Source organism: Limulus polyphemus, unplaced genomic scaffold, assembly GCF_000517525.1.
Source record: "Limulus polyphemus unplaced genomic scaffold, Limulus_polyphemus-2.1.2 Scaffold1106, whole genome shotgun sequence".
Lineage (NCBI taxonomy): Eukaryota > Metazoa > Arthropoda > Merostomata > Xiphosura > Limulidae > Limulus > Limulus polyphemus.
Window position 1 is genome coordinate 327,972 of NW_013666716.1, and position 15,843 is coordinate 343,814.

At 33.0% G+C, this 15,843-nt stretch overlaps 1 protein-coding gene across 3 annotated transcripts in view; it reads right to left on the bottom strand.

Annotated features, from left to right (window-relative positions):
• Positions 1 to 12,223, bottom strand: part of LOC106462162 (glomulin-like) — an 18,860-nt gene extending 6,637 nt beyond the window's left edge. Inside the window, exons 1-3 of one of the 3 annotated variants that reach the window (XR_002611172.1) lie at positions 12,034 to 12,223; positions 4,663 to 6,527; positions 2,026 to 2,036 (exon numbers count right to left, since the gene is read on the bottom strand). Coding sequence is in view for 1 of the 3 variants with exons in the window: in XM_013922061.2 (XP_013777515.1) it covers positions 4,745 to 6,496 (1,752 nt within the window). In the remaining 2 variants the exon portion in view is untranslated. Of the gene's footprint in view, positions 1 to 2,025; positions 2,037 to 3,030; positions 6,528 to 12,033 lie in introns of those variants that run through there. The other 2 variants (XM_013922061.2, XR_002611173.1) reach the window with 2 other exon arrangements.
• Positions 12,224 to 15,843: the final 3,620 nt, after the last annotated feature.

Here is a 15,843-nt window from a genome sequence, read left to right on the forward strand (position 1 = left end):
TGAAGCAGATAGACCCAAGAGAGCATTTAGTTATGGCCAAGGTCTCTGGCAATATCGAGTGATGCCATTCGGGCTTAGTAATGCTCCAGCAACAATCGAGAGGCTGATGAAACGAGTATTGGAAGGCCTACAATGGAGGATAGCTCTAGTGTACCTGGACGATGTCATTGTATTTGCAACAACTTTTGACGAGGAAATGTCCCGGCTGGATAGAATTAGAAACAAATACCAAGCATTTGCAATCAGACTTTCTGGTATTATGTTTTTAACATTTCTTATAAAAACTTCAATTTCCACCTTATTAGTCATTTTATTCTCTGCAAAAACATCTACTATTACCACAAGTTTTAATGGCATCAAATAAACACTGAACTTTCAATTTTTCTAGGATTTGTTTTCATTGAATTATATATTATCTATCACACACACACTATGACAAGAATGTTTACAAGTTTTATGAATGAAATCAAAGGACAAATATTTTTAACAGTGAATTAGTTTTAGTAACAGCATACAAAGTTCTCGGTAACAATGCCACACTTTTTTCTTTTTAACTACAATTATTTTAAATAAAGAATGTGCTTACTTCGTAATAAACTTTTCAGTTTTCCCTAACAATCCTGCACTCTTTTTCTCAACTTCACTGACTAATTGGTGATGCAGCACACTCACTATACCGGCGATCTTATTTTTAAAGATGTGTAAAATAAAACTTGAGAATATTGTATTTAATATTTTTCTAATTTATAATCAGTGTCATTCACCTACAAAACATTCAGTGGTTTTAGAAATCTTCTGAAAACTTGTACAGTATTAATAACATATGCAGTTTATTACATGTTTTACATTGCCGATCGATCGAAAAGTAATTTAATCCTAAGTATTAGGTCATCAAGAAATTAATGTCGCGTTTTGCAGTACTTTCATTAACTACTCCAAAAAAAAACGTACATCACGTATAATACTTAAATGAACAGCCTAAACGTCACGTTAGAGTACCTCAGCGTTTCCCAAACTATGTTCCGAGGAACACTGGTGTTCAATCCAAGATTGATAGGTGCTCCGTGGGAAAATCATGATTTTAAATTTCAATAAAACATTTAACACTTTTTATACTATCATAACATAATACGAAATATTTTCCTATATTTTAGAATTAGATAATATCGATTCAACACTGAAGAAGAATTACAGAAGATGCCATATCTATTCTACATAATATCTTAGTGGAGAGGTTTGTACCTAAAATATATTATAAGCATAAAAATTCATTAACATGTAATTTGATTAAATGAATAATATACAAATCTAAAGGGCCCTGTGCGCAAAACATATTCTCTACACCAGACATTCCCAACCTGGGGTACATGTACCCCCAGGGGTAAATTTGCACTTCTCAGGGGGTACATTGGGGTCTGAGAGTATAACCATGATTTACACTTTACATGGTGTTTTATTCTACAGTCAGACAAAGAGAGCAAAGTGGTTCACACAAGTATACGCTCTTTAAACAAAAAGTTGTGATCATGGTGAACGTTGTGATGTTACTGCTGTGCTAAAGTATAACTCACGTTTTCAATAAGTAATGTAGAACATAAGCAATATAGAACGCCCTCATTACAAATCAGCTGATAAACATGGGAACCTGTCAGAATGTCCAAGGGATACAAAGGAACAAAAAGGTTGGGAATCCCTGCTCTACACCAATATTTCACGTGTCCAGTGTTCCGTAAGCTTTTTCTCAGCTGAAAAGTGTTCTGTGGCCAAAAAAGTTTGGGAAACGCTGATCTAAGGAATAAGGGAAAACTCCATAAAGAAGGTGCTTTGGTGCCTCACAAACTCTCCGATGAGCATCGTTTTCAACGTGTGAACGTTGCTTCATCTCTACTGGTGCTTGAACCATTTTTGGACAGAATTGTCACCAGTGATGAAAATGGATTCTCTATGCAAATATTAAACACCAAAAACAATGGCTCAGTCCTAGACAAAAACCTCTTCCGACCCCAAAACCTGGACTTCATCCGCAGAAAGTGATGCTTTACATTTGGTGGGACATCAAAGGAGTAATTTATTTTGAATTCCTCAATCCACAGCAAAATGTCAGTGCAGAGATCTATAGTCAGCAACTGGAACGTTTAAATTAAGCCCTTCACTGTAAATTGGAAAGGTATTCTTCTTCTCCACGACAATGCACGTCCACATGTGGCACATTTAACGCAACACAAAATTATGGAGTTGGGTTGGGAAGTTCTCCCCCACCCACCATATTCTCCAGATATGGCACTATCAGATTACCATCTTTTTTATTCGCTGCAACACCATCTTAATGGGAAAACGTATGCAAATATGGAAGGTGTTAAAAGGACATCAACATGTTTTTTGTTTCAAAGGCAAGTGATTTCTTTAATTGGGGCATTAACAACCTGATTGTAAGATGGAAAAGTATCATCGATAAGAATGGAGACTATTTATTTAATAAATTTTTTGTTTTGATATACAAATTGTTCGTGTTTTTTCATATATAAAAAAGTGACATTAATTTCCTGATGACCTAATAATTGGGCCTGAAGGTGTCTATCATAATTAATAAAAAAGTAGTTCGAAAATGTATTAAAAAATAAACAAACTAAAACATATTTAAAACAGGAATATTAATCTTATGTTGAATGTGATTAATTAATAAATTCCACTAATCGGTCAACTCTGTCCAATAGTGATTGTTTTAAAACTACTAGAACAGAACAGTTATACCAATATACTTTGAATTATAAAAGTGACAGCATCACTTGCACATGCCTTAGATTTCTGTTTGATATGCTTTCCAGAGGGTACTTAAATCTGAAATTTCAATAACTATTTGTAGTACTTTCAATATGGATATGCAATATTAATAAATCTAATTTAAAACATTCCTGCCTGCAGTGTTATATTATGAAATTTTCAATGGTAATAACTTTTTCTAAAAATATTTTGTTAAATAAGGTGTGTTTAACAAGAGGTGTGGAGGTGAAATATTTAATATCATACACATACTTGTATACATCCTTTAATGAATCTCAGATTTTATGCAGTAAAAATACAACACTTGCTACAAATACAATATCCTGCGAGTTGAAAGCAGAATAAACTTTTTTTCTTTTTACTTCAAGCTTACAAAACATATTTCCAAAATTAACAGTTTTTCTTTTAACAAGTATAACTGAGAAATAAAACATAATTAATATTCAAATATCTGAGAAACAATGCCTATTTTTTTAATGTACAGTAAGTAAGAATTAGTAATAATAATTTCAAGTTAGCAGTTCACAACAATTGCCAATACAAAAAATACTTAAGTCTCAACAGCAACCAATGTGGTTGGCACAAGACCACTATACAAGATTGAGATATCAATTAAAGGTTGAGAGAAAAATCAAATGAAGAGTTACCACATGACTTCTCTCTTAACAACAAGACGTTTCATTTTATTTTTTAATGTAAGGTTGGTTTTACACCAAAAACGAATAAAAATTATAATTTTGCAACCACTTTTACTTTCATCTTGGAACATTTCATGTCAAATTCAGGCCTACAATATTTGTAAAGAATTACATAAAGCAATAAAACCACTAGTATACAACTTTTGAGTGTCACAGCCTTCTACATGTACCTTAGCTGCTTGTTTAAACATTCAATTATTACTTTTATCCTCAAAAGTGCATATGTGGTATATGAATATACCAAGTGTCTCTTTTTTTTTTTTGTAGTGTTATAATATTTGGATTTGGTCTAGAACATCATTGAAGATAGTCTAGTAAACTTGGTCATCAGTAGTTAAACCAGCTAACTAAAAGTGACAGTTTGATGTATTTAAACTGAAAGTGCACATACTATAATCCGTAAAAAGGCTTAAATAATTTGTTGCTTGCATGTTTGATGCAGATATTTGCACAAAGCTACACAAGGGCTACCTGTACATAGCCATCCCTTATTTTGAACTGACAGGGAAGAGGGAAGGCAGCTAATCAACAACATACCCACTGCCAAGTCTTTGGCTACTCTAGCCAAATAGTTGATTTTTACTTTAACTCTTAATAACTCATTCACAACTCCACAGCGTGGAGTATGGCTTTGTAGCAACTGGCCATGAATCCTTGGATTTGCAGTCTAGCACGCTAACCACTGGGCCTTGCTGGGACCAAATTGTTTTTTTTATTTTTCAGGTCACAATATTCTTACCCACATGGTAAAAAGTATCACACAAATAGCTTTGAATTTTCTTCAAACAGAAACATTTTATGTTTTGTAGTTATATTGTTTTGAAATATTTATTATGTTCATACTTCCACATCCAAGTTCATTGAGAAGTAATTTATATTTGTCTGTATAAGTACAAGCATTTATCAGTTTATAACTTGCACTAAAGTACATAATCAAATGCTGTAACCATTACATATATGAAGCAAGTGGAATGATCATGCAAAACTTTATTAATATGACAAATACAAAAACAGTACTATAGTGTATTAGAAAAGGTACTGAGTGTATACAAGCATATTTCCAGGGAAGTACATGAGTGGTGGGGAATAAAATATTTACAATAAAAGTTTTGGTTTTACACTTCTGTTTTTCTTTAATATGAGTATATAAAATACTATAGAATATGTATATAATATGAGAAACTATTTTTCACTAGAATTAGTCAAACTGATAAAAATGAAAGACAAAAAGCTGTTCTTTGCAGAGAAAAAGACTAGTTTTAAGTTTATAAATCACAAATTTCTTCCAGTCTCACTAGAAGACTTTCTATTAAGTCAAATTGCAGAAGTGCAGACTTTAATATATCCTTGTCATTAGCAGGAAGATTTGGTAAGGGTTGACCTTCTACATACACAGTTTTACTTACAGATGTTTTCTTCTGCTTCTCTCCTATTTGCTCAAGCTTCAACTTATAATGTGCTTGAGACAGTTGAAGTGCTGTGCGCAAGGGTTGTAAGAATTCAGTCTGAACTTCATTTAGGTAACTCCAAGTGCCAGTAAGATTATTAATCTTTTTATCTCGCAAAAACAAAAAACGTAGAAGATTCAGAGATGCAACAACACAGTCACTGTGATCTAACAGATCTGTTTCAACTTTTTTAGGCAAGACTGTGATTACTTTTAAAAACTTCTTTAATCCAACTCCAAGAAAAGGAGAACTTTTCCTTTTTTCTTCTAATGACAATAATACCCTCATTTTAAATAATCCAATAAGATAACCCTGCACCCCTGCGTGCTTTTCTGAATTAATGAGTGAAAATAACATTTTATAATTCCCTTCAAAATCAAGCTTCTTTAAATAATTTTCAAAAACTACTCGAGCAAGTTGACGATACTCTTCAACACAACAGTAGACCATTACTTTTATAAGAGCTTTCGACATTCTAAAGTAGTCATTTAAATCAAGATTTTTAGAAGAGAGTTCAGCAACTTTTAACTTGTCCAACAAAACTTGAGCTAGAATTAGCCCTTTGTAATAGATCATTTCTTTGGGATTTTCAAGAAGCACACAGATAATGTTCACATTTTCTTCAAGAAGATACAAATGAGTGTATAAAGAAGGAATATTTTTAGTGTTCACTTCCTCCCCAAATATCATATAGCCAAAAACACCTAAAGCAATTTCAGACACTGTCATTTCTACCTCAGCTTCTCTCAGAGAGTTATTTTGCTCATCATAAGAATCTAACAGTTTGGACTTTTGCTGTTCTCTGAGAGAATGGTAAACATTTAAGAAATTCCCCTGAAGTCTACTTATATATGCAATGATTTCTTCAGCACAAACACGTGAAGAGCTCTTGGCCTTTCGCTCCGTGTGTGAAAGATCCAGATATCCTAATGGATGATGTAAAAGTTTCACCAGAAACAGTGTTATGATACGTCTTTGATGAATTGCTCTATCTAAGTAGCTAATATGCTGCAGCTTCTCGGCTGCTAATGATACTTCTTCCACGAAAGGCTCAAAGAAAGGTAGGTACAATGATATCTGAGTGATTATTCTCTGCACACACAGATCTAAATCAAGAAGTTTTCTTTCTTCACCTTCCAAATTGTAGTCTTTTGGCAGAGGTAAAGATTCTAAATGAGCACCCAAAATGTTTAAAGTCCATTCCAATGACTTTCCTCTCTTACCAGGTAATCGCTGTAAGACAATCTGCAATGGTTTAATAAGTGCCCTGAAACATACATCCTCTTTAAATCGATCAGCTTGTTCCAAAAATCCAATTAAAAGCTCTTTTGCATTACCTCTCTTAGCAATCTCTACCATAGCATTCTCACATGTATTGATAAAACTGAAGCTTGACTTGTCATTTTCTTTATCAAGGTAGTTAAAAATTACAGGAATAACATCCAGACTTTTTTCAGCATAAAAGTTCAGATGCTTATCATCACTCAAAAATTTTACTGCTTCACAAAGGTCATTCTGCTTAACACACTGTTTAAGATGTTCAACTGATGCTATGTTGTTGTTGGCCATCTTTCTGTCTTGTTTAATCAACTGTATGAATCTAAAGTAAAAATAAAACCTCAGAGTCAGCCTTTATCATTTAAATAATAATCAAGCTTTCTCTTAAACTCATTTAAGTTTTCTGCATCTATCAAATCTGAAGGCAACTCACTCCAAAGGTCAATCATCCTGTTAGTAAAACTGTCTTAGCTGAAGTTAACTCTTATTATGCAAAAATTTGTCTCCTATTCCTACCATTCTCACTAAATATGAAAAAAAGATGATGCATCATCACTTTCAATTCCCTTTACATTATTCCCCATTATGTACATCTGTAGATGAATCATATATAAAAATAATTCAAGTGAAAAAAATTATACTTTTACATATATTGCACCCATAAAAAATAGATAGCTGTTACATGAGAGAAATATTCACACACGCTTACACATCCAGAAATATCAATAGCCAGATTGTAGCATTCTAATTTTAGATAATCCATTCTATTTACAATGAACAAATGCCTAGGTAAATATGCAATACTTCTCTGTCAATATAAGGTTACTTTACAAGTCATGGCATCTTCATAAACTGATACACTAGCTGACTGATTAAATAGCTAGATAAATCAGTTGGTCAAGATACCAACTTAGTAATCTCTATAGTTGCCAAAGTTGTCTTTGCTACTCACAACAGTAAAATCAATCAAATGCTATTTGTCCTACCATTAGCAATAGCACACTGTTTGGATGGCTTACAAGACTGATCAACCACAACACTAACATCCATTTTCTTCCATAACATGCTTACAATCAAAATTATGATAATAAACATGCATTACCTTGCATTTATTACAACTCAAAGCCATCTGGCATTTAATCACCCAACTTGTTAAATAATATATATTTTCTTGTAAACCAGCAGCTTTCTCATCACAGCCAGCAACATCAAAGACCTTAATGTAATCAGCAAATTTAAGCAACTTATTGACCATTCCTTCACCCACATCATTAATGTATAGCAAAACAAGCAAAGATCTTAGCACTAAGCCCTGAAGTATGAAGTATTAATCCAGTATGACTGAACTCCACTGCTTTCTTCCATTCAGTTATTTTTCAATCCAATGAGCCAACTTATCCCCTACATCCTATTACTCTTCTTCTTCATAAAAAGAATTAACCCTATGCACATGGGTAGGATGTCAAAGTGGGTAAGCCACAACCTTTTACAGAATGCCATAGAATAAGGTATTATGTACTTGATGTCAGAGTTATCAATTATTCATTTTACACTACATTGCCGATTCAGCAACAGTTCATGGAAGAGGAAAGTAAATAACATATACAATATACAGGGATACTGAAAAGGAACTGTGGATATGCATTCTGAGGTTCTAGAAGTTATGCAAATACAATATGTGATGGACAAAAGTATCCCTTTCTTCACACAATATCACCTTGCACTCCTACTTGTCAGCATCTGAATCAGACTGAAATTGTCAATTCAAAGACATATCTTGAGTGAAAACATCTTTGTAATTCATCTGATTTCTGTGTAAAACAAACTTATACATTTCACTAAAAACAAGCCACATTTTGTGTAGATGCACATGGTAGATTCTGATTTATAGGCAATCTTCCTTCTCCAATATGGGGTCAGTCCATGTAAATTTGATTGAAAGATTTTGAAGTACACTGTATCCTCCCATAAGATAACCCAACATCCCCAGAATCATCCCAGTAACTCATTCTTCTAAACCTTTTTCATTAAATCAATATCCTTTCTTAGATAAGACCAAATTTGTACACAGTATTCCAAATGAGGCCTAACTAGCAACCTATATAGAGAAAAGTACCTCTTTTTACTTATAATCAGTGTCTATAAATACACCCTAAAACTCAGTCTCAGTCACTTGAGTGACTTATCCATCACTATGGTAAGTTCCTTTTCTTCAGCCATTCTATTAAGAGGGTTTTCATCTAACTGTATTAAACATGTAATCCAAATTATGAGAGTCCAAATGCATTATCAAACACTTACTATAATTCAAGGTCATTTGCCAAATATTTATCAAATTAACCAATTTATCCAAATCATTCTGTAATGTCTCAACATCTTCAACACAGCTAGAAATACCTAAGAGTTTAATGTCATCCACACACTTTATCATTTACTAATTATACCAGTATCAGTGTCATTAGTGTAAACAAGAAAAAGCAAAGGCCAGAGCATTGACCTCTCAGGCACTCCATTAGTAACAAGGTTCCCCTTTAACTGTACCCCAATAATAACAGCTTTTGCTTTCCCATTATCCAATTTACTGGTGTGATTTTTGTAGGTAATATTTTGTATGGCACCATATCAAAGCCTTTTAAAAATGTAAATTAAAAAGTCTAACATCCAAATAATACGTAACCTCCTAAAAAAATAAAAACCAGATTAATAAGAAGAGATTTTTTTTTGTAAGTTCATGTTCTTTTTCTTTTATTGATAAGGAAAGTATTCTACAGCTGTAAATTCAAGTCTTTGATAACTATAGGTTATGTATAAAAGTTTATTTAGTACATTAAATTCTTAAGTGTAATATTAAACATTTGAGAAGATAAAATTGAGTGGAAATTGTACTTTATGGTAAAGGATAAAAGGGTGTCGGTAAGTTTTTTCCAACAATGTGAAGATTACTGTATGATAAGTGATGTCCTTTGTGAGTAAGTTTCTCAACTTATGTTGTTCATTAATAATGTCAGTAATATGAATAGCTTCTTAAATACATTTTAAAATGTGCTAATAACACTACAATGTTAGTTTGAGACATGAACTAGTTTTTTTCATTAGTATACAGTAGAAGGACAAAGCAATTAAATTCAAGTGTTTAAAACTGTAAGGAGCCTGTATAATCTGGCTATGGGTAACCTGCTTCAGCATTCAGCAATGAAATACAAATGATAGAATTGCAAACTTGAATGGTAATTATATTTTCCTTTAACTCAAATCCAGACCTGATATAAACCTCTGAATATTTTGCCAAAAATTTGTTTGTGTACTTTTAACTTAAATAACACACTAAACAAATTATCTAAGGTGTGCCTACTTTATTGACTGACAAAATTCTTAAAATTTATCATTAAACAATTTCCTTGTCTGGTAATTCATGACTCACTTTCTCATTGTGTGTAGCAAAACTATGTGTACTTAATATAAAGTTTCTCTGAATGTTTCAATGCAATCAATAAAAACAAAGAGAGATAAAATTATTTATAATTGTGATATCTCAGAAGAGTAATGAACAGTAAAATAGTACGGAGTACTAAAATATTATTATTATTACTATAAGCACATCTGCCAATACCATGGGGGATGGTGCCATACATCCTTGCAACACATTCAGAGAAACTTTTGAACAGGAAATTTCAAAGATTTCATTACACTATGAGGTAGGTACATCATAGTTCCATTGTTGGACTAGAAGGGATGAATTTGGTGAGACAAATGGCCCTCTGCCATCTTGCTCATTGTTATCAAGCTAAACAGATTTTCATGAAAGTATAATGAATCAATACCATAAAATAGCTTTTTAGTCTAACAATTAAACCATAAGTTCTTACAATTAATATTTCAAAATTATGTACATCTTAAGGTCAACAAGGTACATAGAAATAATGTTCAGTGTATCATGTACATTTATTGTTCATCTCTGATGACAATGGGAACTAAGATTATACACAAGCACTTGTTTTCATACAAATTTGTTATTCAATTATTTTTCTTTCTTTTCAATATAACATAACACAAAACTTACTTGTACATATTTAATTGAATACTTCATCTTTTTTAACTGATTAATATTTTTGTTTAAAATTTCTTATTAAACTCCATTTAATCTTACTACTTCTAAGTCTTGTCTTACTTATGAGATGACATTAGCCTAGACTAGTGAGTAATGTAGGAACAAAAAAGAAAGGTTTGGTAAATCAGTCTACAAAGGTGGGTTTTGAAGGATAGCCTTAAAGGATCAACTGGTTTCTTGCTGTCTGTATGTTACGTTGTTATGAGCAATGGCATCATTACTTCAACTTAAAAAAAAACAACTAAAAAACTGTCAATTGTGTCATACTGTACATACATATTTCAAATTTCATATTAAAGGAAACCTTTATAGATGTATTTAACTGGTTCGATATGATGAAGTATAAAGTTCAAATTGCTTACTAATAGATTTCATGTTGTGTTATACTGAGAAGAAAAATTAAATGAGAAATTGTCTTTCTTCACAAAGCTAATATGAATTACTCATTTGTAATCCCAATACTTTCTGCTTTGTCCTCCAGTGTCAATGTAAAAGCAAAAACATTGATACTACATTAGTGAATTTTTATGGTAGATAACAGGGGACCATATGGCCCTTTAAGACTCTCTGCACACCCACTCCTAGTAGTAAAGCTAAAATAATTTTAAGGTGTATTTATAGACATACTGATTAGGTAATTACAGTATCTTCCTATACATATCACTAGTTAGACTTCACTTGGAATACTGTGTACGGTTTTTGTCTCATTACCTAAGAAAAGATGCAGACTTTTGGAAATGGTTTTAGCAATAAAAAATGAAAGTAAAAAATATGTAACCACACTATATCTGCTATACCTATTGCCAACAAGGCTTTTTGCTCAATATCAGATATCATCAGGCCATATCAAATATGACAGACATAATAGTTGGTTGAGATGCTATAGATTAGGTTACTTTATTTTTTTCTTGAGAGTCTCAAAGGAGGGTAAGAAGAGATCTTACTGAAGGTTACAAGATTATCCTGGGAATCAATAAGATAAAATCCTCTGATTTCTTTGTGCTATGTTCTGAAGACCACAGGTTGAAGGGATACGAGTTTAAGGTTTTGAAAAACATAGGCTAGGCTCCAGTTGAGACAATTTTATTTTGTCAACAGGGTGACTGGATTTATGAAATAATCTGCTGTGTTAGCAGTAGTGGAGCTGACACTTTAAAAGCATTTACATTTTAAGATGGGAATTAATGATTTCCTTAAAAATAACATGCAAGTTTTTCTCTCTCTTTTTTTTTTTTTGTCTAGAGTAAAACTCGATAAGAGGAAAAAGAGTCACTATCAGTGTCACACAAATTACAACTATTAATGATACACATATTAATGACAATGAGTCATTGAATGACATTATGACTTATGACGTGATGCTATAGTTCATCGTTATGTAAAAAGTAAATCTAAATTTTATTTGTACTGTAGTGTCACCTTGCTTTCAGACTTAATAATACTAATAGCTAGGAGTTACAATTTATAGCAAACGCGGGCAAAAATTATAACATACACCGCTCGCCATTACGGCACTACTGTCATAAGTATTTTTTCTATATTTATGGTATTACTATTAGTAAATGACCGATAACCTTCGTGACAGTCGAGAAGAATCGAGACATGTCATAAGGTCTAAGCCTATAAATTATTCTTCAATGATATGGATTAATTCATAATCATAACGTTTGGAGACAGTCACTAGTACTACTATATGCATAAAAATACCAAAAGTTATTACCTATTTTTATTTCAAGTTACAAACGATGGCTTGAAAAAAACACGTGCTAGTTGGTATTCTGTATGTAATTACAACAAATAGATTCTAACAGCATTAGTATTAAAAATGAAACATACGACTCGAATAATTCAGCGCACTCTATGACAATATGCTATCGGAAATAGGCAGAATATAAGGACTGGATTATTAAGATTATTTTGAAACAATCCGTAAAAATACAGAAACAGTTTGAAAATACACTGTTTGATGCTGCATGACGTGCAAAAACGATTAACCTAAAAAGGAGCTTAGCGAACAACATCTTTCCGATATTTCTTATATTAATAATTAATTTACCAAAGTATTAGCTTTAAACACTGAAAATATCATATCCCCATAAAAAATCTAACAAAAGCAGTTTTTAATAGTTACTTGAAATTAAACAGACCAATTTTATTATACATAGAAACATTATTAACTAATTTGTCAATAAGCTTTTTCCAAAAAACTACAACATATTAATTTTGTTTAAGATTTTACTTCCCACAGATTTTACGTTTGAAAACTTAAAAGCATATCACGTAGTCAGTGTTGAATTCAGGGAGTGTACAGAGAGACTGCCCCTGTGCAAAAAAAAATAAAAAATCACCCTAAATATTTTAACTATTTTGTGTTTTTTACAGACGTTATTGTTTTTCCTTTCTTACAGAGAAAGAGAAACTCTAACAACCGAATGAAAATCGTGACGCATGAGTCAGGATTTTCTATTATTTCATCGAACACCTGGACCCAACAATTAAACATTCTGAATAACGCAAAATTTTGGTGACTTCTCGAAGAAAGATGTGTTTGACCTTGACAACTAGCCATTATGAATCGCGAAAAGGAGGGACTTATATCTAAGAATCTAGAATTAGTATTATATTGTATAAGCTAAGTATAGACTTATTACCAAACATTTTTCACATTTTTTGAAGTGTGTAGATACTGTCAGACGTGTTGACGTTTCTAGAAAAACGGTTCATACTTTATAAGCCTATGAGAAAACTATTTGTATGGCATTGTTTTTTCGTTTATTTGTTGTTTTGTGCTTTATATAACATTGTGGTTAAACTTTGTGATTTGAACTTTTCTGTGGTGAAGTATGCTGCAGAAATTAATTCTACAGTTTGTTACAAAGAAGCTTAGACTACAGATAGTGAGTAGTGGTGCTGATGCTGAGTCTCTGGCTCAAACTGAGGTTAAGCTACTGAGTCTTGGAACTTGTGACGTTGATTCGTCAACTCCTGCTGCTGCAACTTCCTCTCCCTTTTCATCGACTTTGGATAAGAAGAGAAATATGAATGGCTGCTTTTTTATATATCCCTTGGAGAGGCGTTTTGTAAGCACTGCTGATAATTTTTGAAAAATGATTCAATCCACTACATAGAATGGACGGTGTTTTCATAACTAAATTTATCAATTTTAGCAACTGGAAATACCGAAAAGTTCGACAAACATTCTGAATCCAGAAAATATGCTCATGCTCAAACAATGCATAAGCTTCGTGACGAGGGTCATACTTTACTTTTTCAACAGTCGACTCAGGAATTTAGTCGCAACATGGAAGCAATGGCTGCATTTGTGAGAATCATGTACTTCTTAGCAAAAGAAGAAATCCCATACACTACGAAGTATGAACATTTGATTTCTCATCTTCTTATGCTACAATACGACTCTCTGAAGCAATGGGTGGAAAATCAGAGTGACTGTTTGACATACGCAAGAAAGCTACAGTTGACCTGCATTGTTGAAGTTCCAGATGATTGTGACACCTCAGAATTGAATAAAAAATATCACTCTCTAATGGCTGACAAATCATCAGGCATCAACAGTGTGAGCCAGTTGTCAATTTTGATTCGCTACATGACTGACTGGGGTGAAGAAAAATAAATATCATTGAGTATTACTGATCTAGCAAGCGCTGATTCCAAAACCATTATGAGTCCATTTGACAGAGCTGATGAAAAGGAACCTGGATTATAAGAAAACAATTTCTTGCACTTTCGATGGTGCCGCCAATTTTTCGGGAAATATAAGTAGCGTGCATAAGCGACTTTCAGAGAAAGCAGGAAGGAGAATTCCTTATGTACACTGTAAGGCTCATATTTTGTTTCGAGCCTTAACCAATGCCAGAAATATAATCGTGTCCGTGAAGAAAGTTCTTCATGTTATCAAAGACATATATTCACTATTCCACAGTACATCAAAGTGTGTAGGCGTGTTGCTTCAGGTTCAGGGGCCATTGGAAGAACATAAACTAAAAATTCCAGAATCAGTCGAAGTGTGCTGGCTTAGTAATTACAAATCTGTTCATGTTGTCTTAACTTGATACTGCTCAGTCATGATGGCCTGTGAGCACCTACACAAAGATGGTGCAGATTTGACATCGTTAGTGGGAAGTATCTTGCTGGAAATAGAGAAATCTAGTTTTCTTGTTACCATAGCAGTTTTGAATGAAGCTTTATGTGCAGTATCTAATCTTAGCAAAGTTTAAAAAAAGAGAGAACCTAAACCTGTCGTTAGTTCTTCAGCTTGTGGCGTCGACGATAGCACATATGAAAGATATAGGGCTCAGCTTGCCCTTTTAAGTAAAGAAAACTTTAAAGTAAACCTTCAAAAACGTTAAAAATCTGTTGACACTATGATTGAGCAAATGAAGCACCGATTCAATGATCAAACAGTCTCTTTTATCAACGCATGTGTTTCCTTCTAAACGCTCCAATCAATGTGCAGTTTGACATATGATGATGTTAGGAGGGGATGTAGCTTCTTTGATGAACTGATGCTAATGCCGTGTGGGCTGACTTGATCTCCTTCAAATACACTGCAATGAGCAAGAAGATCAAGATAAAAATATTGTGCATTACTTGTGAAAAGCAAACATTAGTTACGACAGTCTTAAAAACTAACTGAATGCCTGATGGTGGTGTTGTTTTCGACTGTTCTTTCAGCAGTATAAACCGTATTTTAAATATTGTTGCGTCAGCGAGGTCACGTGACTAGTGTGACGCCACGTTTCTAGAACTATCTTTTTCCTTCATGAATGCCCTAGCATTTACTAGATAGGGTAGTCTGGTATATATATAAGAGGGTGACAACGTGACGCAATAATGTGTGTGTAGACAGAGAGTAATTGATCTGCAGTCAGAGAGTATTATTGAACACGTTCGTTGTTATAGCGTTTGTTTTAGCGCGATTATTGAAATTAAGTGTATCGTAAAGTTATATTCGGAAAGAATAAACCAGTTTTATTAAGTAAGGACTTGTGTCGCTAAAGTTTCGTTGGAACGAAGTTACGGAAAGTTAATCAACACAGGGGAGACGTAACAATGTTAACACAAGATATGTAGTGCCCCAAAAGCACCATTTATAAAAATCTGAATTACTACCTTAGTAATAAACGTATAAACTGTTGTAAAAAGTAAATCTTAAAATATCTGATACATGGATAGGGCTTATTTATCATATGCCTTATTACAGTTTATGGAATAATATACTGTTATGCCTCCGGTCGTTAGTTAATTTTCCGTATAATTTCTTTCTGAAGAAACTTTAGCGATACAAGTCCTTTCTTAAATAAAACTGGTTTATTCTTTCTAAATACAACTTTGCAATACACTTAATTTCCACAGTCACGCTATAATTCACAACGAACGTCTCACGTGCTCAACAACACGTCTCTCTCTCTGTCCGCAGTTCAATTACCCATTCTTGCCGTCACGTCTTGACCGTCTTATATGTACAAGAATACCGAAATCTAGTAAACTCCCGAGACTTCAAGAAGGGACG